We start from the raw sequence: 24,678 nt of genomic DNA, 5'->3' as shown, positions 1-24,678 counted from the left end.
CCTAGGTCAAGTAGTAGATTGTTCAAAATATCCATAAATTCAAACAGATTAAAGGAATTCTGGTTTTGTGCTGTACTGGTTGGTAGAAGGAATAGCTCTGAGATGGTTTCATGTCTATGACTAGCTGTAAAAAATCCAAAGTATTCAATGCTAAAAACAGCCAGTGCTGTAAGCAAATCCAGTTTACTTCAGTTCAAAAAAACTAAAACCAATACAAAGTAACTAGAACCACAAACTGTTCAATAAAAAAACTTTTTCAAACTTAAAACTGCTAGTAAAATTTTTCATCTAATAAGGCTTCCACAGGCAAATTAAAACAAACAACACAAGTAACCCATTTAAATAGTATCTCAGTTACATGATAGGATCTTTAATTAGACTTGTTTATGCAACTTTTTCAACATAGGTTTTAAAGAGACACTGCCATTTAAACCTGGTAAAATGTGAGCCCTAAGGTACAAAATCCAATTTAACTCCTCTGCCTCTGTCCTATGTTTAGCATTCCCTCCATGAATTTTGTCATTTACTACCTTGAGAATAGAAAATTTAAAGGTATGATTTATACCTTTTTCTTTCATATGTTTATATAAAGCATTAGTTAATACTGCTCTCTTTATTTCAGATAGATGGTTGGAAATGCGCTCTTTAAACTGCTTATTTGTTTTCTTACAGTTACCACTCCAGTCTCATAGACTGACAATATTTTGACACTTGCACATGCCTACACGTCCATTTCATGTAGGTCTCTCAACATCTTATCTCCGACATCCATTGCTGATGTCATCCACTATAAGTTGTCCTGCAGCCTTGTAAAAGTCAGACTTGTGCTGTGGTGCTGGCATAACGTACTGAGCTCTGTAGTCTGTGTACTTAGACAGGCAGGGGTTCTATTCTCACTGCAGTCAACTGGTGTGTGTGTGTGTGTGTGTGTGTGTGTGTGTGTGTGTGTGTGTGTGTGTGTGTGTTCACTTGCTTGACATTAGAGAGAGCCTTTTACACCAGCATGTGGGACACACTATTACCATATTCTCCTCAACAGACACTGCTGATGTTATCAGCTATATATGATTTGTGGATGTGCACTATTTCCACCAGGACAGGGTCAGAGACTGGTCTGAAGGACAGGCAGAAGTTATCTCATCCTATACGATACAGATTACAGTGACATGGCTTTTAATGTATCCACATACATCATAGCATGGTTTGTAGGCCCTGTGTATTCTTTTTGAGAAACCCCTGTGGTCTCTCCAGCTGCTGCATGTGTCTGGGTGAGGTACATGCAAAAGGGAGCATTATACTCTATTAGTGTTCTGATGAGATTCAAGAACAGTGCTGCTATATAATCCTCAGATCTGAATATGATGGCATGACGTATGGTGTGCATAACATAGGCTTTCAATACCAGTGTGGCCACTTGGCGGTCACAGTTCAGATTGCTATCTACATGTGTTCCCAGGTCTTACATCACTGGGTTTCAGCACATCAAGAGTATTGTCAATGCTGTAATTAGTGTCAATTCTATTTTGCAGAAGGACAAAATAAAGATACATTTTTGCATTTATTTGTAGACTGTATGGCTATGTCACCAATCATTTGTCTGTGTTAGCTCCTCCTGTAGTATGTTGTCATTGGTGGACTCAATGATTGCACCTAATATGCAAGAATCAGCAAATGCAGTAAGCCACAGGCAGTATACTTTAGTCTGAACTGTTGAGGAATATATTCCAAACAGTAAAGTGCCAAGGACAGATCCCTGGGGTATGCCAGTGGTAACAGCTTTACTGGTACAGGTTGATTCACCAACTTTCACAGTATGTGTTCTGTTGGTGAGCCAATTGGTTACCCATCTATTGAAGTAAGGGTTAATCGCCAGCTGGGAGAGTTTCTTAATGATACCTGTGTGGGGGATTGTGTCCAAACACTAGGCCAGATAAAGATAGTCAGTATGCACTGTCTTAACTTCATCCAGGCTTTTCACACAGAATCAATGGGCTGTAGCAACATCACAGATTGCCTATAGCATGACTCAGCACATACACCTTCCTGACATGGTTGAATACACACTTCAACACACCCACCACACAGCCTATGTTCATGTAGACATGCATCCATCTGAGTTGGGGGGACAGCACCTGAAGCATTTCTGTATAGACACATTTTGACTCTCCTCATCTGTGAGGCAGATCAACATGTCATCATGGCCATTTTCTAAATGGACACTAGTAATATTCCAGCTGTGTTCAAAAGGGCTGAGTTGTTAATGCTACATTATGTCTGTTACCTCTGTTAGATGTCCTCAAAGAGTTCATTGATGGCATGCATGATGACAACACAATCATCCATTTGAACTTGACAAGCCCAAGACATGTGACACAAATTTGCACTGAGGTATTCACTCACCTCTATCAGATGTGGCCATAAACACCTATATCACCAGCTGAATAGACCACTGTTTCACATACATGGCATCTACATATGTTGAAATGTGTGAATTGACCTATATCTCAGGTCAAGTGATCAGGTCCATACATCACAGCTGTCTGCTAGGCCCTTTCCTGTCCATTATTTAAGTCACAGATGGCACAAATGACATACACAACCTGTGTCCAAACTGCTGTCTGAAGGACTACAGATTGTGGACAATCATTGACTCTAGCTGTGATATAAGTATAATGTATCAGTATAATACAGACAGTATCAATGCATACCAAAGATTGCTGCCACAGCCACGACAAAACCTTCAGTGAAACAAATACATGGGGAGATTTGTTACCTCATGAAAACAAACACATAACCCAAGGATAATGTAGAAAGCACACTCTATAATCAGACCAATAGATATGTGACCTGTGTCCTAGGGTACATTATATGTGGAACGTCCACCAGCATGTGGTCACAGAGCTGACTACTTCCTTGTATGTAACACAACTAATGAGTATGTGAAGGACATCCACATCACAGGCCATAATGCCTCCATAGTTCACAGCCTTCTTCACACCAATAAGCTGAGTACAATGCACCCTTCTTCATGTACCTCCCTACACATCTTCCAGTGATGTGTCATTGAAGTGTATTTGGACCATATACATAACTAAATGTTAAGCCTTGATAATCATTGTGGCATTCTGCGCAATCCTGCTAACCTACTGTGCTCTGAGCTAAACAGGTTTGCTATCCATGTTGCTTTACACGGTTTCCTGGGTGGCAGCACTGTTGTCATCCATGAAATCTGCTTATTTACGTTTAAATGCTGCAGTGCACGGCATGAATATGTAATTAGCTCTGCTGCTCACTGCGCATCATTGCGTGTGTGAAACTTACATGAAGTTTACTGAATCCTAGGGAAATTTTAAGCACTCTTTTTTTAAGTGAAATAATAGATCTGTCCTCCAGTTAGACTTTTATATTCTCTGTGGTAAAAGGACATGTGCTTTGTATCTTCAATATAAAAACTGGATTCAGGAAAATTGTAAAGTACACATTTGTATGAACAGTGTACAAGCATTCATTATTTTTCCTTTCCTCAGTTTGATTCTTAGACTCCCATGCATATCTAGTGTAATAGTTTCAACAAATCAGTTGCCAAAACAATACTGCATATATCTTTTAACAGGTACAGCACATGTAGTATGTTTATGCATTTGTCTATCTGTTGCATTTAGTACATTATTTACTGTTTTTTATAACTGTTGCTAGCATTATTATGAATGTTGAAAGAGAAGAAATGCACAGTTATTTACTGAAATGGGTGAGGCCAAGTGTAAGACGTTTGTCAAGTTGTTGCCTCTTTCAAAGGTGGCAATCCTATACATTACATAGGTGATTTAAAAGTCCCAGCCAATGTCAGGCTAAAAGTATGATGTAAGTATAGAGCTCTGCTTTGTTAGTGTTAAAGGTTTGCACTCATACATGCTCTAAGTAGTAATTGTTAAGCAAATTATACAATTGTATCACTTCCCTAGAATTCCTAAATATAAAATGACCAAATACATTATCAGCTGCAATTTGTCAAGTAGATTCATATTTACTTATCACTATATAAAGCATACTTTCCACTCTGTGTGAATCTAGTCAGTGAAGCTAATACTGTACATTTATTTAGGAATCTCAACTGCCATTGCTGTGCATGCATGGACTGTCTATGAGACTTAAGGTACTGCACATGATAACCATTCAGCAACATTACTTATGAAAGTAAGTCATGTTTAAACTTACGTGCCATCTTCATTGCTTCGGTAAAACACAAGGAAGGGATCAGATTTCCCAAAGAAGTCTTTCTTGTCTAATTTATTGGCACAGAGTTGCATTGTTACTATATCCTAGTGAAGCAATACAAAAAAAGTGTTACTTTGTGTAGTGTGTACATACATAAAATGGTGAGCACAATGCAGTTTCAACCTAGCTATATGTAAGCAAGGAAAAAAAAAATCACTTGATCTCCTTTTGGTAGTTAATCTGAAACATAATGCACTGTGGAAAGCAATAATAGCACATATCAAAAGGTTAATAATGCTAAATGTCCAACTTCTAGAAATGTGCAGCTTTGGTGGCATGCATGTTTTTCCAATGCAGAGATTCAGAGGTTATGTAACTATAATCAAAACCTTTTAAATAATTCATTACAGTGATTTGATGACAAAATGGTGTAAATATCCAAATACAAGATAGATTCTTGGTTACAAAAATATAAAACGATGTTCTTTCAGAGTTGCTGGACAGTATTAGTCTTTAGACATACTGCTTAATAAATATTTCGCATAAGCAGGAAAATATAATGGGGGAATTGTTCCTATATGAGTCTACTGTAATACATCATAGACTACTGCATGACATAAGGGATTTCAATGAGTCAAGTAGCTGGGATTGGCTTACACCATGTTAATCTTTCAGTTATTGTGGTACTCTTGAACTTCTGTGTTATAATTTAAGCATCTTATAAATGGTATAAGTCAGTTCTAAGCAGAACTAGCAGAACACATTGGAGCTTCTTTCTGCGAAGTAATTGGTGTCTTTTCATACAGCAATGGCAACTGTCATTTCACATGTCATACAGTATTGTCAGGTCACTGCTTGAATGGATTGGAAAACTCAGCATTACCACCAAAGACAACCTATGTTGTCTTTCCTCCCCCCTTTTCTCTCACAGATTGAAGTCATTCAATTAATTTAGAGAACCACATATAGCTAACAGATCGAATCTATAAGAAACAGAGATGAGGTGGAGAACATTATTGAATGTATTACTGCTTCATTAAGGGACAGAAAATACATGAAATGCTCAACAAGCAAACAGAGGTGGCCAGCAAGGCTGCTGAAAAAAATTCAACAAACTACACAGTTACAGGAAAGATGGTTTGTCAACTGGCAGGGTCACTGAAGAATTAAGATAATTCATGATATCTGTTTTTTAATCTTCAGGGAGAGATAATGGCTTAGAACTGCATAGCCTTCAGTCAAAACCAAATCTACCACAGAGCTAAGGACAGTGGAGTATAGTACTCTAAAAGTGACAACAGTGGCGATATTACAGTGGCTGTACAGTCCACGGAGAAAAGCATTCTGATACCATAAATGACTAAGGCAGTATGAGAAGTGTTATAGCAAGAAAACTACAGGATTAGAAGTCAGACCAATAGAACATTTTAAATTAACTTAGAAGAATGAAGATGCTGTTTGCCTGCATGAATGGCATTTTAGGTGAGATTCATAATTCACCCTTAGAAGCAGAGAGCAATTATAAGAATCAGAGTATAACAGGTACTGTTAGAAACTTAATTTAATTTAAAATTAGTACTGCAGTAGAATTGGCAAAGTGAAAGGATGAGAGAGTTTCAGCAAGTTTCAGAGCCGGATCCAGCACTAACTGACCTATGCTGTCACCTACAGCCCATTGGCTGGGAGTACACACTGGCCAAGGTGCTTCCACATACTTTTGAATTACTTAAAAAAATATATAAACATTTCTTCGATGTCTTCTCCGTTAAGAAGGAGGATGCACTTACCATCCATTGTGCGATGTATGCACAAATGTGGACATCATACAAACACTTAGCAGCATTGTCTTGACCGAAACACACATAATTTAACTTGCAGTCATTCTGTTTCTTTTGCTTTCATGTGTAAAACTGCCTCTACTGTTCTATCATGGAATTTAACTTACTTGCCATTTTTAACTTGCAGCTGTTCTGTTCTCTTTCTTTTACTTTCATGTGTAAAGCTGTGTGTACTGTTCTTTCATGGAATTTAACTTACTTGCCATTATAGGTGTTTGTGTGTGTGTGTGTGTGTGTGTGTGTGTGTGTGTGTGTGTGTGTGTGTGTGTGTGTGTGTGTGTGTGTGTGTGTGTGTGTGTGTGTGTGTGTGTGTATGTGTTTGTGAAATGCAGTTGTAAAGGATGCCAGGAGTCAATTAACATACTCAGACTCAAGCCATGTACCTTAGTTGCAGGAGACAAGAAACTCCTTCCTCTGTACCAATTACCAGATGACTCAAGGAATTGTGAGCCTCAGTGTATTTTCAAGAATTGTGAGATTCAGTGCATTTTCAAGGAATTGAGAGTTTCAAGGGAAGAGAAATTTACTGCTGCTCATGCAAAGTCTGTTTTCAATGTGCATTTGTTTTGGTTAGCAAATGGCACTCATTGTTTACGTTGTAAAACAGATAGCATACCTTTGGTATAGAAGGCTGTGGGCTTTACTCTTACATTTTAATTTCTCCAAGTCTTTTGGGTTTCTAATACCATGATGGGAATTGACCCCATTCCTAAGTCAAAGTATGATTAATGTTCATGCAATTAGTATAGTTGCAGTCTTTGATGTTAACCAGAAGTGTTCTTCGCAGAACCCGCAATGTGCCCAGTAATGACTCCTTCTGTAATTCATACAGTTTTACATGTATTGGTAACATATCTATGTATGATTCTAAATTCTTTTTTACAAGACCCATTGCTCCTACTGCTATTGGAACTGTCTGGGTATCCTTCTTCCACATTGCCCTCGTTCCTGCCTGCAGATCCTGCTATTTTATGACTTTGTCTCTCTCTGTATGTAAAACACTGTAGTCACTGGATGTAGCAATTGCAATGATCAGTACTACTTTTGTCTTCTTTTCATGGACTACTCTATCTGGTTTTCTTGCATCTATTTTTTTAACTGCTGGTAATGGGTGATCCCATGAGATATAAACTTTATCATTTTCTATAATGCTTTGTGGCTCATGTTTCCAAATGTTTTTTCAGGTACTTCAATCTGACTATGTTTGCATAATCCCCAATGCAACAGTCTTGCCACATTATTATGCCTTTCAGTATACAGTCCTTCTGCCATTAGTATATCACAGCCAGCAACAAGATGCATGACTGTTTCCAATTCTGTTTTACAAAACGTACACTTGTCTGGTTCTTCTACATTTTCAATGTACTTTGTAAACCAACACGTACGTAGTCCACTACCTTGGACCACCAATATTAACCTTCGCCTTTTGGTTTAAATTCACCTCTCCTTAACCATTCCTGCATTTGATCCTGATCAATACAAGGTTGTTCAAAGAGTTCTCTGTACTTCCAACTATATTTATTCATTTTCCACATTTCTTGCCTTCTCATCTGATCCTTCACCTTATATTAATTCTTTTTTTTTTTGGCACATTCATTTGCTGCCTGATTTTTATCTACTTCTGGTTTGATTTCCATTCACGCTTGATGCCGATATGTTTCTGCTAAAATAAGCAGGGAAGTCTTCTTGGACTTACTCTCCTCATGTTTTAAAACTTTCACTATGTTTGGGTCTTGTGAGGTCAGCAGATATGTATGCAGTCCTGAGATTGCAGATCTATACATGTAATCAATTTCAAGGAGACCCATACCTTCTTCAGAATGAGGAATATATAGTCTTGGTATACACTAATTTTTATAAATCATTTGACAAGCATTAAGCATCCCTCTTGTTTTCCTGTCCAACTGATCCAACACCTTTTGGGGCCAGGTGATCATTCCAAAACTGTAAGTTATGACAGGAAGAGCAAATTGGTTTATAGCTTGGACTTTGTTCCTAGATGTCAGCTCTGTTTTCAGTATTAATTTTAGTCTTCTAAAATATTCCTTATTAAGTTTTATTTGCATTTTTTCATGTTTTACTGTTAATCCTTCGTCAGTTCCCAAATATTTATACACTCCCTCTTGATCTTCTATATCACATTCCTGTCTCAGGCAGATGTTTTCTTGATGCTACAGCTTTCCTGCTTTAAAGGTTGGTTTTACACATTTATCAAGACCAAAGGACATTTTTATATCATCTGAAACATTTTTGACCACTTGCAGTTGTGCTTTCAGTTCCTCATCTGATGAACTATACATTTTTAAATCATCTACTAAAAGAAGATCAGAAGTCTTTACACTTTGTTATTTTCTGGGAGCCAGTTTGTAGCCATGACCTGAGGCAAAAGAGCAATGGTGACAAAATGTCACCCTGGAATATCCCCCTTTGAATTTTTATCCCTGGAATAATATTTGTCCTTTATCATTGCTTAGCTGCAAAGTGGTTTGCCACTTTAATCAATTGATATAAGGTGTATCTTATGCATTTTTAAGCACTCTTTTATCTGTGAATGTGGGATACTGTCAAATCCACTTTTGTAGTCTATCCATGCCATATTTAGATTCTTCCGCTTTTTAAAATTCTCCATTATGACTTTATTTAACAACAAATGCTCCTTTGTTCCATATGGCTTGCTTTTGTTATCCTTTTGTTCTATTGCCTTAATTGAGTTTTCTTCTAAATGACTATAAACTCTGTCAGCATCCATGCCAGTGTATAGTTTATAGTTTATACATCTTAAGAAGGCAAGTTATTAGTCTATAATTTTTAGGATAGTTTGCAGTTTCGCTCATAAGTAGAAGTATTGTTTTTCCTGTTAACCAGGTTGGCTTCTGTTCCGGGTGCTCATATAAGTAGTTCTTATTCATGCTAAATCTTCATGTAAAGATGTTAATACTTTCAGCCAGAAGTTAGGTATTGCGTCTGAGCCTGGGGTTTTCCAATTAGGAGCTTTTCTTAACCTTGTTTTAATTTCTCTGGTCGTTACTTCATCCCATTTCATATCCTGTACATTTGAACTTCTTATTCTTTCTTTTACTTCTATCCATTCACCATCTTTGTTATGTTTCACAGGATCTTCACAGATATTTCTCCAAAATGTATCTATTTCTTCTTGGGTTTTTTTTGCTGGTATTTCAATTCTTTTTCCCTAGTTTCCCATTTCTCTATAAAACCTTTTTGGCTCATCAATAAATTGCTTATTTTGTACTTTTCCTTTGCATTTATCTGCTTGTCTTCTGAAGGCAGCATACCACTTACAGGAAGTTTTCCTGCCTGTGTTGATATTTGTAGTTTAATATTTGTGATAATGCACAATACATCCTGATCTGTTCTGATACTGCATATTGCTTTTATCACATCTATCTTTCTGAGTATTTTTGTTGATCTGTTCTCTCTTCTGTACTCTTCTAACAGTGACACTTCTTGTCTTAATTGCTTTATAGTTTCCTCAATTCAATACTTCCATGATGGCATTTGATTTTGCCTCTTCCTTTCTCTTACTGCCCTGTGTTTTTGTGGTAAGACTTTATCTGTTATTAATTTAGCTGAACAGTAATATATCCTATTTACTCTGTTATATGGCATGAATTTCTATGAACAGTCCTAATTACTGTATTCTTTTGTTTTATCAGACTTCTAACTTTTAGGGTTTTATTGACTTTCTGTAGTTTATTTCTTTCATTGATCTTAATATGTCTGCCCATCTCTATTAAGTCAAGCAACTCTTCTCTTACATCATTTTCTTCTAAACTAAGGGCACATTGTTTGTTCTCCATTTCCTGCAGGCATTCTACAGAAAGTTCCAGAGCATCTTCCTGTGCCACATTCTCTCATTTTCATCCTGTATCACCTGTTGCTCTTTCATATGGGAACTCTCTGGCCTATCACTCTACAACATTGACTGCATCAGAGTTGGCACAGTTCCCTGTTCATTCCCTTGCTGTGCAACTCCAACTGAACTTTTGTACTGGTTTCCTATGGAAGGCTTGCACCTTGTGGATGGACTGATGGTATTTTGGGGGAACTTTTAATGGGGGATGAGGGTGCTGTACTCCTGAGTGCCCCCTCCTTTCGATGAAATGACTAGCAACTATGAACCTGGTGATTTGCCAGACATTCCCTATTTCAATATTTACAGCTTACCAACCTTTTTTTTTTACTATAAGATAGGCAATTCACTCTTCAAGGGTAGCAAGAACTGAATTTGTAGATGAAACTCTTGAAATGTAAAGTTGTTTACAAGTAGCAACCTCTTTATTAGTTAAATATGTTTTTAATGTGGAATTATTCAGATGAAGTTTACTTCTGCAGAGATTGCGCATATTGACTGATATTGGTGGATTGTAATGACAGAGGTCTGAGTGGCCTTTTATGGTTGAAATATTCTGAAATGTGCAGTTTTGTCATTATTGGTCCATGCATTTTATTTCATTGCTTAATGGAAAAAATGTTCAAAACTACTAATTTAAAACACATTCTAACAAGTGATGCTGTATTATACAAAGAAAATAACTTAATAATATTTACTACAACAAGGAAGGTGAATCAAAGAACAAATGTATATATGCACGGACCTAAAACTGTGTACAAGGAGCATATGGTTTGAAAACAGCCCAAAGGTAAAATTAATCTGCCACTGGCCAGATGCATTTTCCTTGAATGTGGATTTCAATGTCGTTTCAATAAATGTGAGTTTCAAGTGCATGGAATTTTACTGTTCTTGATAAATCTGTTTTTATTTTAAGACTGTATTGTTTGTTTAGCAAATGGCTATCAGTGTTTGTGCTATAACATTTGAAATAAAAGTTTTAAATTAAATCCGAATATTGTAACAATTTTTTTTTCTTTTTCACTTTCATACATTTATATATTTCTTTTTTATTCTGTTCTATTCCTGAATGTTATGATATTACTTTTATATCTCTTATATGTTTTACATTCAACCACTTCTTTTCATTGTTGTTATACTTAAAAGTTTGTAAATTATCAGGAGCTTTTCTCATTGGGCCTCCACTGAAAATGGACCTATGGCTCAGTTGGACAAACCCAGTTAATAAATGTCAAATAAATAAAATAAATAAATCTGTTATCATTGTAGAAGTAAAAAAGAAAATAGTACAGACATTCTGACAGTTTTGAACAGTGTTTATGGTAAATGGGGAGAAATAATCAAGTAATGGGATACTGGAATGGCTGGAGGGGTGTTGATTCATTATCCTGCCTAGTGCCTCATTTGACCATGGTTCGGCTCTGGCAAGTGGTGTCATATGTGAAAAAAATCTGAAAACATATACTGTAGTCCAATTATCTGTTAAAAGGAGCACGTACATCAAAACTATGATGTTGCCACTACTGCACATACAACAGATTAAAAACAAGAATTTGCAGCTGAACAAGTAAATCAGTATACAGCAAACAATGTTAGTCACTACAGATCATGGAAAGTTAAGCTGTACTGCTATAAGTGGCATGCAGCTTTCAGAGATGTGTTTGACAGAGATTGAGGGGGGAGCAAAAGAATCAAAAGGATTGCAAGGGGAGAGAACCAATGATAATGTATTTTAAGAGCATGCTTTGCTCACTGAGAATTAATACAAGAAATACAAAGTGTGTTCAATTTCAGGTGCAAACTAAAAGCTGATATTCACAGATTGATTGATATGTGTTAACACATGATCGATGCATCATCCAGAAAACAGTCAAGGATTATGCAATATGTTGTCTAGAAGGAGTACTCTTTTATGAATAAGTTTTACCCATGATGGTCACTGTCAGAATGATGCTTTTTTTAATGGAAAACCAGATTAGAAAAATATGCAGAACAATTGCTTTATATGATACATATCAGTTCATTTTGGGAAAACTAAGATAATCCTATCTAATAAAATTGTATTAAAAGCTGAATCCATATTCATAACAATGTGCAACATAAATGCATAGGCTGTAATACTTCAGGACTGGGGTTAGCCATTTGAAAAGGTAGTTAAAAGGGAACTCAAATCAGATTCTTGAAGAAACAAAGAAGTTATGTACTCACCATAACGTTCCATGTGTGTTGTCCATCTTGCCTTAATTCTTCACTGGTTGGGTTCAGAACTGATCCACGGTTCCAACTCAGCCATATACAAAAGCTCAAGGTCTTCCAGTGGCTTGTGGCTGTATCATGCTCGGGTAAAGCTCCCCAGATCTTGTTTGCTGATAACAAGAGTTACCTAATGGACTATTACAGCATGTTATAGAACAATGAAGAAGGTCAGGTAACATACTTGCCAAATGTAACTGCTTAGTCCTCCAGGAGCCATAGGCTGGCGGAAGGAGCGTGGGATGTAAGAATGAAGGCAAGATGGACAACACACATGATACGTTATGGTGAGTACATAACTTCTTAATGTGATGTCCTATTTCGCTTTCATTCTTCATTGGTTGGGACAGCGCCCCTAGCACCATGTTACTTGGGTGGCTCACGGGAGAATATTCTTCAGAATAATGGACCCAAAAGAGGTCCTGTTCCTGGAGGCCAAATCCACTATGAAATGAGTGATAAAGGTATGAAGCCTTGCCCATGTTGCAGCAGCACAAATGGTATCAATTGATAGTCTAGCGCGAAAAGCAGAAGAAGTTGCTATGGGTCTCATAGAATGACCCTTGACTTTACAGGGAAGATCTTTGCTGTTAGATTTGTGTATAAAAGGAATATAATCTGATAGCCATTTTGAAAGTGTGACCTTAGATACAGGAGCACCTTTCTTACCTCCCGAAAATGAAACAAATAATTGGTCAGATTTTCTGAAGTCCTTTGTCCTATGTAAGTAGAAACATAATTGTCTATGTATATCCAGCTTGTGTAGCATATATTCTGCCTTGTTGTCATAGTAGGGAAAAAAACACTGGTAGTTCTATGGACTGATTTAAATTAGACTCTAAGCATACCTTTGGTAGGAAGGATGAGTTTGTTTGAAGGGATACTCTATCTTTGTGGAAAAGCATGTAGGGGGGCTTTATCAATAATGCTTGCAGCTCTGAAATCCTTCTAGCAGAAGTGATGGCAATCAAAATACTTGTTTTCCATGTCGAGAACTTTAGATCACACGATGATGCAGGTTCAAAGGGGGGAAGAATCAAACAGGACAAAATAAAGTTTAGGTTCCATGGTGGTAGGGGGATCTTAATGGGTGGTCTTAACAAAATAGTGCCCTTCAGAAAAGCTTTGCACAGTCTGTGAGACATTTGGAACTAAATTGCTTATATGAAAATTAGATATCACTGCTAACTGGGCTCAGATGGTAGCTGCAGCTGTGCCTTCATTAAATAGCTTCCTTAGAAATTCCAGAATAGAACTTATAGGAGCAGAAAAGGGATCAATGTGATTACTTAATGCCCAGGAAGAAAATATTTTCCATTTACTCATGTATAGTTTTCTCATGGAAGCCTTATGAGATGAGATTAAGATATGTTTCACAGAAGGAGAAGGGTTAGGGAGCCTGGCTATATTTGGAATTGGAGCAGCCAAGCTGACAATTTGGGGTTTGAAGAGAGGGATGGAGCATTCCCGACATGAGTCAGAAGGTCTGGAACTGGATCCACCACAGCTCCTCCTGGAGATGAGGCCAAAGGAAGGGGAACCGAATTTGATGAGGCCAGTATGGGGTGAGGAGAATCAGATTACTTCCCAATGAGTAGCTTTCTGAAGAACTTTGGGTATCAAAGGAAAGGGAGGGAAGGCATAGAGGAGACACGAGGGCCACTCATGTACAAGTGCATCCCTTGGTGACTCCCCCAGGGGGGGAATCAGGGCAAAATAGCTACTGCATGTGGCATTCATGGATGTGGCAAAAAGGTGGCAGCAAGGCTGGCCCCATTTGCGAAAAATCATCTCCACTAATTCTGGTTTTAGGGACTACTCATGAGGCATCAGAATAGCTCTGCTGAGTTTGTCTGCTATCATGCTGGATTTCCATGGGATATGCTTTGCTATTAGAAAGCGTTGAGAGGAGGTCGCCCACTGCCATACTCTCAGGGCCTCTCGACAAAAGGTGTAGGACCTGGTTCCTCCTTGTTTATTTATGTACCAAACAACTGACATGTTGTATATCTGTATTGCAATCATTCCCAGCGGGAGAGAGTCCTGAAGTGCTTACAATGGCAAAAGCATTGCTTTCATCTCTAGGACATTGATGTACAAATGGGCCTGATGATGTTGCCAAGTGCCTTGGACTGCCCTTCCCAGATAATGCCCCCCCCACCCTAGCTGGGAGGCATCTGTGGTTACTGTGGCTAAAAGCTGTGGAGGGACAAAGGGTCTACCTGATGTCAAATTTGTGGAGTGAAGCCACCAGCGAAGGTCTTTCTTGGAGGACTCTGTTATCAGAATTTTGTGAGACATGGGTAGTTCCTGCAACGACCACTGAATGAACAGTAGTCACTGCAGAATTCTCATGTGCATGCGTGCTAATGGAACTAAGTTTATCGCTGCTACCATGGTTCCCAAAACTTTTAGAACTGTTCTTTCCTGTACTCTTTTTCTTGGAAAGAAGGTTTAAGGCCTGATATCGTACAACTAAAACTCTTTCTGGAAAACGTTTTGCCATCATTTTTGTTGTGTCTAGATCTGCCCCTATAAAAAATGATATGGTGAGATGGCAACAAGGCAGATTTTTTTATAATTTATCGTGATTCCCAGGTGAGAGTAGAGAAGTAGTATGGTGTCTCTTGTTTGTAGTAGTAGATGCTTTGTGGTGGCAGTTAGGAGCCAGTCGTCTAAATACGGAAACACTCGGAATCCTAGACATCTCAAGTGAGCCATGACCACTGCCATGCACTTGGTGAATACTATGGAAACTGTAGTGAGACCAAAGGGTAGAGCCCAAAATTGGTAATAACTGGCTCCCAGCCAAAAGCGCAGATGCCTCCTGGATGGCCTGTCCATTTTTATGTGGTAGTACGCATCCTGAAGGTCTATCAAGCACATCCAATTGTCTTTTCCCAGAAAGGAAAAAATCGACTGCAGTGTTACCATCTGGAACTTTGTCTTTCTTAATGATTTGTTTAATCTGCTGAGGTCCAAAATGTCCCCCCAGTCCCCTGTTCTCTTTGGCACTAAAAAGAACCTTGAGTAAGTTCTGGATCCTATCTGGTCTGCAGGGACTCTTTGGATGACTCTTTTGTCCAGCAACTTTTGAATTTCTAGAGCTGCCCATTCCCTCTGACTGGGTGGAACATCTGATGTGTTCTTTATGTTTGGGATGGGAAGGGAGAAGGGTATAGAGTAGCCTCTGGATATGATACTTGGTACCCATTTGTCTTTTGTTATTCCCAGCCAGGCTTCTTGGTAGAAAGATAAGTGACCCCTGAATGCCTCCAGAGATGGACATATGGGCCTCCCTTCAGGAGAGCTGAAAGGGCGTACCACAGAATGAATCCTTGTCACCCTGATTTTGTGAATCCCCTCTGCCATGTGGACGGTGTTTCTGTGAATCCCCTCTGCCATGTGGACGGTGTTTCCCATTACTACTTCCACCTCTGCCTCTGGGGAAAGAGTCACCAGGTGTGCCCTGAAAAACTCTCTGGGATTTTCAGAACCACATCTTCCCTCTCTTTTGACCTTTTGGGTAAGGTCTAGAAGGTATGATAAAATGGACTCCTATGGAAGAAAGAGTTTTCCTTTCTTGCTCACACCTGGTGAGCCTGAACAGGGATGAGCCACTGAAGGGGGCATTAATAAAGGTAGACTTAAAAGGTACTGCTAAGTTACATAAGCGTATCCAGGATTGTCTCCTCTGGGAAATTCCTGAACCCACTACCCTACTCGTTCCATCTGCTGCATAAGAAATAAGCCTCATGGAGGAGTTATCCACAGAGTTTAAGGTGGAGAGCAGAGAGGAAAGCTTGTCTGATAGTCCTGTGGCTGCTGAACCTTGTAGAGTATCGCCTAGCTCCTTTAGCAGATCTCTTTGTAGCCTAGCAAAGTGCATTAAGTAGTTCAACGATCTGAGTGCAAAGGTCGCTGAAGAGAACATGTGCTTTCCGTATCTGTCCATCATTCAAGATTCCTTGCTCGGTGGATGGACAGATGAGGATGTCTCTGAGAGTTCCTTTTTGGTGGCTGCTGCCACCACCATAGAATCCACTGGGACACCCTTAGTAAGAAATTCCCTGTCTGTAGTTGCAGTTATAAATTTGTTTGGCCTCCAAGGAACAGGTTTCACTGAGTCTGGAAGCTCCCATGCCTTTTGACTGACAAATTCCATGAGCTCGTCAATAGGTGGAGACACCCAAGTGGTGGAAGGGGGAGACCTAAAAGCTTTCTGGTATACAGACTCCTCCTCAAAAGGGTTGATGGACTTCCAGCCACCTCTCTGTTTAAGGATTTCTAGGCTGTCAGCAAAGGAGACATCCTCAGAAGGCGACCGAGGGGACCCTTCTGACTCATCAAGGTCTGGGTCCGAAGTGACTGACTCCTCTGGGGAGTCTAAATGCTTCTTCTTGCAAAGTCTTTTATGAGAGACCTCTTCAGAAGGGTATTCTGGAGAGGTTTTGGAAGAGAGGGGCTCACCTGATAGGGCATCATGAGGCCTAGGGTCTCCACAGGTCTGTGGATGGTATGGTGCTGAGACAGACGCCGGAGCCTTTGGAGGAAGAATGTCAGGACCCAAGAGTGGAGCTGTCTGTGGAGACAGCACTCTCCTCATCACCACAAAAGCCCCCCTCCCCTAATCCGATGACACCTCTGGCTCTCAAGGACCAGAAGGCATCCCCAGAAACAAGGGGGTTGGCTTCAAGGCCGATGTAGGAGTTGAGCTCACCCTTGGTGAAGCCCCGAGAGGCAAGTTCAGATCCGACAAATGTCCGATCCTGCTCTGTTCTCCTGACCTGACCAGAAAGTGTCGGCTCCTAGACCCCACGAGTTCAGACGGAACTGAGGATGTCAGAGCAGATGTCAGACCCAAAGATCCCGGAATGGGTCTTGGCACCAGGGGTTCCACTACGATGGCTTCCAAGCATTCCGGCTCTGAGGTCCCATGTCGCTTGGAGGAGGAATCACTGTCAAAGGGAGGTCTTGGTTGGTTCTGAATCCCTGAGATTGGAGCTGATAGAAGTTTGGCCAGTGCCAGTGTCCTTAAAAGTCTGCGCACCACCCGATCCACATCATCATCAGAAGGATTACTGGAAGACTGAGAGGAGGGGGCAGGAGATCCTACTGTTTGTAGAAGAGGTGATCTTAAAGTAGGGAAGACCGGTACCAATTCTGGGAACTGACTCCGTAATTCAAACTTTATTGGCATCGATACTGAAGAAGCCATTGAGGGAGATTTTCTGGGCCCAGCAATCTTCAGGTCCGGAGATGCAACTTTGGTCAGCTTTTTTGCTGGCTCTGATTGGCCAGAAGAAAGAGATGACCATTTTCCAGATCTGTCAGATTGGGATGAAAGAGTCTTGGTCAATTTGGAAGATCCTTGACTTTCTTCTAACACCTCAGTGAAGAGGGATTTCAATAAACCTCTTACTATAAGTTTTTTTTCCTTTCAAGCAGTACTCTAGAACTAAAAGAGTGGCAAATAGAACAGGATTCTTGCAGATGCAAAGCTCCTAAACAGTATAGTATATAGTGTGTCCATCCATGATGGACATTTGGTTAGTTTCTAAACCCACAGGGTTTGCTTTCTTTATGTTCCTTAGACATAATCAGTATATTAAAGTCGACAACAAGTATAAGAAGGTGTCTAACTACTCAGCAGTCTAGTAGACTAAATCAAACATATCTCTATACTCTAAATATATCTATCTATCCATATAGATATATATATATATATATATATATATATATATATATATGTATATGTATACACACACACACACACACACACACACACACACATATATATATATATATATATATATATATATATATATTAATAATAAGAAGAAATATATAACAATTACAACAGAAGAAGGGGAAGGGGTGGCAGTTCTCTAACTGAAACAAAGCTGCCTCGCTCAAAAGGGAGGGGGAAAGGAGAAAGTTGGCCCCTTTACTGGAAAGGCGCACCCAGATTCTACTACAGTTTGCTGTGAGGGAAAGGTTAGTTTGCTTTTTATTTGTTGGGCTTTGTATTATTTTATTGCCTTTTTTATTTTGTATACTGTGATTTGTTTTCTTTACACTGTGTTTTGCTTGTATCCTTCTTTTAACTACATACTAAAACTTGAAAAGAGAACACAGCTCTGTCTCTTGTGAGTAAGACAGAAATTAGAAGAGGTCAATTAAGGAGTCACACATTAGTTACAAAAGGTCAACTAAGGCTAATCATCTGTGAACTGAGGGAGTAGAGTTAGGAACTAAACCTTCTATTTAAGGGGTAAAATAAAACATTTCAAAGCTTTACTGGAAAAGATCACCCAGATTCTGCTACAGTTTGATGTAGGGAAAGGTTAGTTTGCTTTTTATTTGTTGTATTTTGTATTACTTTATTGCCTTTTTCTATTTTGTATAATGTGATTTGTTTTCTTTACACTGTGTTTTGCTTGTATTCTGCTTTTAACTGCATACTAAAAGTTGAAAAGAGACCACAGCTCTGTCTCTTGTAAGTCAGATAGAAATCTTTCCCACCTGGTTCTAGTTGCCTGCCCCTTATGTTAATTTAACCATATATCTCATTTCCTCTCTGCTTTTACTGGCTGGTTAGAGTAAGCACAAAATTATCATTTTGTGAAATCACTCCCTTTCAACTATTTAAATTTATTGGCCATCCTACTGTATTCCATATTACCAGAATACAAAAGTGACCACCCCCTTTCAATCTATAGAGAGGTAAAACAAGAAGTTATGTACTCACCATAACGTTCGATGTATGTAGTCCATCTCACCTCACATTCTTACCCGTGGGTTCAGAGCCAAATATCGTCTCCGACCCGGCCAAACTTTTCTAGCTCGAAGTCTTCTATTGGCTGGGCTAAGCAGGTATCACATGGTGCACTGCTCCATATCCCCAGATCTAGTTTGCTGAAATACTCATTCGTACCTCATGCATACACAACATCTAGATAAAAGAATAAGCTAAAGTAAGGGGAACTCTGTAGATGGAAACCTAACCTCCAGATCCTCTAGGAAGGGGGGAAGGTGGGAGGGTAAGTAAGAATGTGAGGTGAGATGGACTACATACATCGAACGTTATGGTGAGTACATAACTTCTTGATGTTATGTAGTCCTATCTCACCTACATTCTTACCCGTGGGACAGCGTCCCTAGCACCTACATCCTGGGTGGCTCATAGGAAGATTCTCCTGAGAACTGTGGAGCCAAAGGACGACCTGCCCCTAGAAACCATGTCCAATTTGTAATGAGAAACAAATGTGTGAGGAGAAGCCCAAGTAGCTGCAGCACATATATCATCCATTGACAATCTGGCCTGATAGACTGTAGATGTAAAAACAGCCCGAGTAGAGTGAGGCTTGACCAGAAATGGCAGATCTTTTCCTCCTGCATGGTAGACGAAAGAGATGCAACTAGATATCCATCTGGATAGGGTGATCTTGGAGACTGGGGACCCCATTTTGTTTTCCAAAAAGGAGACAAATAGTTGATCAGACTTCCGGATATCTTTTGTTCGGTGCAGATAGAAATGTAATTGTCTGTGTACATCCAACTGATGAAATTTAAATTCAGCCTTGTTTGAAAAATGAGGGAAGAACACAGGCAACTCAATGGATTGATTAAGATTAGACACGGAAGCCACTTTAGGAAGGAATGACGGGTTTGGTCTAAGAGAAACCCTGTCCTTATGGAAGATTAAGTATGGAGGTTTGATGGAGAGGGCTTGAATTTCTGAAACTCGCCTTCCTGAAGTGATTGCTGTTAAGAAGGTTATTTTCCAGGTCAAGAATTTCAATTCACAAGTAGCTGCAGGCTCGAAAAGTGGTGAAGTAAGGGTTTGTAAAACAAACTTGAGATCCCAGGGCATGATCGGTTCGGAGACTGGGGGATGGAGTAACTGAGTACCCTTCAGGAAAGCCTTGCAGAGTTTATGAGCCATGAGACTAGGCTCATTAGCAACATGAAAATTAGAGATCGCTGCTAATTGAACTTTGATGGTAGCTGATGCGGAATCCTGATGGAAAAGCATAGACAAAAACTCCAAGACTGAAGCAATTGGAGCTGTGTAAGGATCAATTCCTTGGGTATGCACCCAAATAGAAAACCTCTTCCATTTGCTAAAATAAATCTTCCTAGTAGATGGCTTATGAGAGGAAGATAATATGTGAACTACTTCCGGTGAGAATTTATGAAGCCTAACTAATGATGGAAGTGGAGTAGCCAGGCTGTCAACCGGAGGGTCATCAGGGAGGGGTGGAACTGTCTCGACATGTGTCAGTAAATCTGGGTCCAGAATCCAAGGAGTGTTCACAATGTATGGTTGAAGAAAGGGGAACCAGACTTGACGAGGCCAGTGAGGAGCAATCAGAATCACTCTGCTTCCCAAGGATTGAGCTTTCTGAATCACCTTTGACAGCAAGGGAAATGGAGGGAAAGCATAAAGCAGACCGGAGGGCCAACTGTGAACCAGAACGTCCCTGGGTGACTCCCCCTGTGGGGGGATCAGCGTGAAGTATCTGCTGCATTTTGCATTGAGAGGGCTGGCAAAAAGGTCGCAGCAAGGCTGACCCCATCTGCTGAAGATTTGCTCTGCAACTAGGCGATTCAGAGACCACTCGTAAGGCATCAGAATTGCTCTGCTTAGCCTGTCCGCAATCACGTTGGACTTCCCCGGAATGTGCATTGCCACCAGAAACAGTTGGGAAGTTATTGCCCACTGCCACACTTGCATGACCTCTCTGCACAGGGGGTAAGAACTGGTTCCCCCTTGCTTGTTTAGATACAACACTACTGACATGTTGTCCAAGTATATTGCAATCGTCCCTAGAGGTAGAATGCCCTGAAGTGCCTGCAACGCGAGTAGCACTGCTCTCTAGGATGTTGATGTGCAGATGTATCTCGTGCTCTTGCCAAGTACCTTGGACTGTCCTGACAAGATAATGCCCCCCCACTCCATCTGGGAGGCGTCCGTGGTCACTGTGGCAACCGGGATGGGTGGAACAAAGGGCCTTCCCCCGTCCAAATTGTTGGTGCAAAGCCACCAACTGAGGTCCTGTTTGCATCTGTCCATGAGCAAAATGGGGTGAGAAAGTAGAAATTTTTGGAGAGACCATTGAACAAAGAGGAGCCATTGGAGAAGTCTCATGTGCAATCTCGCTAGAGGGACCAACATAATCATTGCTGCCATGGTCCCCAAGAGTTGGAGAACCCATCTTGCCTTCGCTTTTCTCAGGGGCATCAGAATGTGTATATGTTGTTGTAAGAGTCTAATCCTCTCCTGCGGTAAAAATGCTCGCATTCAAATGGTGTCTAATTCTGTGCCTATAAAGGTGACGCTGCGAGGGCAACAAAGCAGATTTTACCGAAGTTAGTGTTATACCCAAGTGTTGACATAGGGTGATGGTAGCGTCCCTGGTTTGGACTAGTTAATGCCTGGTGGGGGCAGTAAGGAGCCAGTCATCCAGATACTGAAACACTTGGAATCCCTGATGTCTAAAGTGAGCAGTCACCACCGCCATATACTTGGTGAACACCCTGGGGGCTGTGGTGAGACCAAAGGGCAGGGCTCGAAACTGGAAATGACTGGCTCCCAGCCGGAAGCGTAGGTGACTCCAGGATGCCCTGTCCATTTTCACATAGTAGTAAGCATCCTTGAGGTTGATAGAGCACATCCATACCTCTTCTCCCAACAATGGGATAATCGATTGTAGTGTGACCATATGGTACTTGGACTTCTGTACATAGTTGTTCAGTTGGCTGAGATCTAATATGGGTCTCAGGTCCCCTGTTCTCTTCAGCACCAAAAAGAATCTTGAGTAAATCCCTAATCCGATTTGGTCTGAGGGGACATGCTGGATGGCTCCTGTTCCTAGCAGCTTTGAAACCTCTGAGGCTGCTTGATCCCTTTGACTGGGTAGAACGTCTGAGATTTTTCTGATTGAAGGGGGGTCTGATGTAAACGGAATGAGTTAACCTCCAGAAATTATCCGTAATACCCATTGCTCCTGCGTGATGCTTTTCCAGGCTTCCGGATATAACGAAATTCGACCTCCGACTGGCTCTGGATAAGCACAGCTGGGCACTCCTTCAGGAACGAGAGTAGGGAGAGCTGCAAAAGGAATCATGGTCTCCCGAATTGCAGGGGCCCCCCTCTGCCTCTAGGGTGGCATCTCCCTGAATAACCTTCCCCTCCTCTGCCTCTGGAGGGGGACTCACCTTGTGCAGCAGGAAAAAACCTCTGTGATTTCTTGAACCACATCTCCCCCCCCCCCCCCCCGCTGGGCCTTGGGGTAAGGCCTAGAAGGAAGGGAAAAATGGACCCCTACGGCAGACAGGGTCTTTCCCTCTTGCTCGCACCTGGTGAGGTTATCTTTCACTTTGGTTCCGAACAAAGAAGAACCATCAAAGGGGGTGTCAGTGAAGGAAGACTTGAAGGCCTCCGCGAAGTGACACAGGCGCAGCCAGGCTTGCCTTCTAAGGGCGGCTCCTGAGCTTGCTGCCCTACTTGCTCCCTTGGCTGCATATGAAATGAGCTGCATGGAGGAGTTGACAATGGAATTGAGGGTAGACACCTGGGCGTTAACCGTCTGGGCCACCGCCTCGGGGACATTACCCATAAGAGTATCTCCTAACTCCTTGAGGAGATCTCTCTGGAGCCAAGTGAAATGGGCCAGATAGTTCAGCGACCGTAAGGTAAAGGTTGCTGATGAGAGGGTATGCTTCCCATACCGGTCCATGGTCCTAGACTCCTTGTTAGGAGGATGGACGGAGGAAGAAGTCTCTGCTACTTCCTTCTGAGTGGCCGCCGCCACCACCATGGCATCTACAGGGACTCCTTTGGACAGAAACTCCTTGCTCTGGGGAGCAGAAAGAAACTTGTTGGGATGCCTGGGTACAGGCTCCACAGAATCAGGGTTTTTCCACACCCTTCGACAGATCAAATCAAGGAGCTCGTTGAAGGGTGGGGACACCCAGGAGACAGAGGGCTGAGCACCAAAGGCCTTAAGGAATACCGACTCCTCCTCAGAAGAGGCTTTGGATGGCCAGTCACCTCTTTGTTTCAGTATCTCCAGGATGTCAAAGAAGGAAACATCATCACAGGATGACTTGGGGAACCACTCCAATTCCTCGAGGTCAGTATCAGAGGTGAGGGACTCATCCTGGGAGTCTATGTGCTTCCTCTTGCATGTTTTCTTTCTAGGGGGCTCCTCAGGCACAAACTCTGAAGGGCCCACAGAAAGTTGGGGACCACTCGTGGGGGTATCCCTAGGCCTTGGTGCTCTGCTGTCCATGGATAGGTGGTGATCAGAGGCTCTCACCAGAGTGGTGGGGGACAGAGTGACTGACCCACCTGATGTAGCTGATGATCTGGCCAGTGCAGTCCACATGGCCTTGAAGGCAGGCCCCCCAAGTCCAAGGACCGACCAGCCTCCGAGACCATGATGGGAGTCAGAGTTCCCCGAGCCAAGGCACTGAGAGGGAGACTCAAAACTGAAATATGTCCCGAGATGTCCCCCTTGGGGCCGACCGAAGAATCCCAAGTCCCGAACCCCGAGGACAGAGCCGACGGGGTCGGAGCTGATGTCAGTACCGATGGAGCTGGAGGGGCCATTGGAACCGGCCTAGGAACATCACACAGCATGGAACACTCCGGCTCCTAAGACAGAGATGCGCTCGGAGGAGGAATGATTGAAGAAGGGGTTGGGATGGACTCCGGAGCCGACTGGGCCGGAGCCGAAAACAATTTTGCCAAAACCGGTGACTGGAGGAGCCTCTGGACCACCCTATCAACATCCATATCTGAAAGGGTCCTGGAGGATTTGGAGGACAGGGAGGGAGATTGAGATCTCCTCTCAGGAGAAACTGGTCTGAGACTGGGCAATTGGCTCTGAAGAGGTTCCAATATAATTGGAGCCGATGCCGGTTCCATCAACACCAACACCTGCTGCAGTCCCAAGGACAGTGGAGCCGAGGAAGTCGATACAATTTTTGTGACTTTCTCCAGAGGCTCCGATGAAGCTGATGGAGCCGGGGATCTCTTTTTTGACTTGGATAATTTTGGCTTAGCACTGGGAGAAGAATCCAAGGCCTCTTCAAAAGAGGGTTTCAAGAGTCCCTTTAAGATCAGCTTATTCTTTCTCTCTTGGAGCACTCTGGGACTGAATGCATGGCAAAAACTGCAGGACTCCTGCAGATGAATGGCTTCCAAGCAACAGACACAAATAGAATGCCCATTGGTGATGGACATTTTGTACCCACATTTTGAGCACTTTTTGAAACCCGAAGGTTTGTGCTCTTTGGAATCTTTTGACATCTTTCACAACAAACACCAACAATGCAACCTAAGAAACGGTCTGACAAGAAACTCACAGACGCTCAACACCACAAAAAACGTGGGAACCAGTTATAAATTGTGACAGTACACACACACTAGAGACACACACTGAGAGAAACTATGTCAAAAACCTCTAAGTAAAACGGTAAATGACCACA

General features: G+C 41.4%; 1 protein-coding gene across 1 annotated transcript in view; it reads right to left on the bottom strand.

The window, feature by feature from the left end:
- Positions 1-24,678, bottom strand: part of CPNE9 (copine family member 9) — a 2,305,657-nt gene that overhangs the window by 1,769,351 nt on the left and 511,628 nt on the right. The window contains exon 3 of the mRNA XM_044076409.1: positions 4,216-4,319. Within this exon, the coding sequence (XP_043932344.1) occupies positions 4,216-4,319 (104 nt within the window). The remainder of the gene's footprint in view (positions 1-4,215; positions 4,320-24,678) is intronic.

Source organism: Protopterus annectens, chromosome 7.part0 (genome assembly GCF_019279795.1).
Source record: "Protopterus annectens isolate FY-2018-M chromosome 7.part0, PAN1.0, whole genome shotgun sequence".
Taxonomy (NCBI): domain Eukaryota; kingdom Metazoa; phylum Chordata; order Ceratodontiformes; family Protopteridae; genus Protopterus; species Protopterus annectens.
The sequence above is the reverse complement of the archived record's forward strand: the minus strand, read 5'-3'. Positions and strand labels throughout refer to the sequence as shown.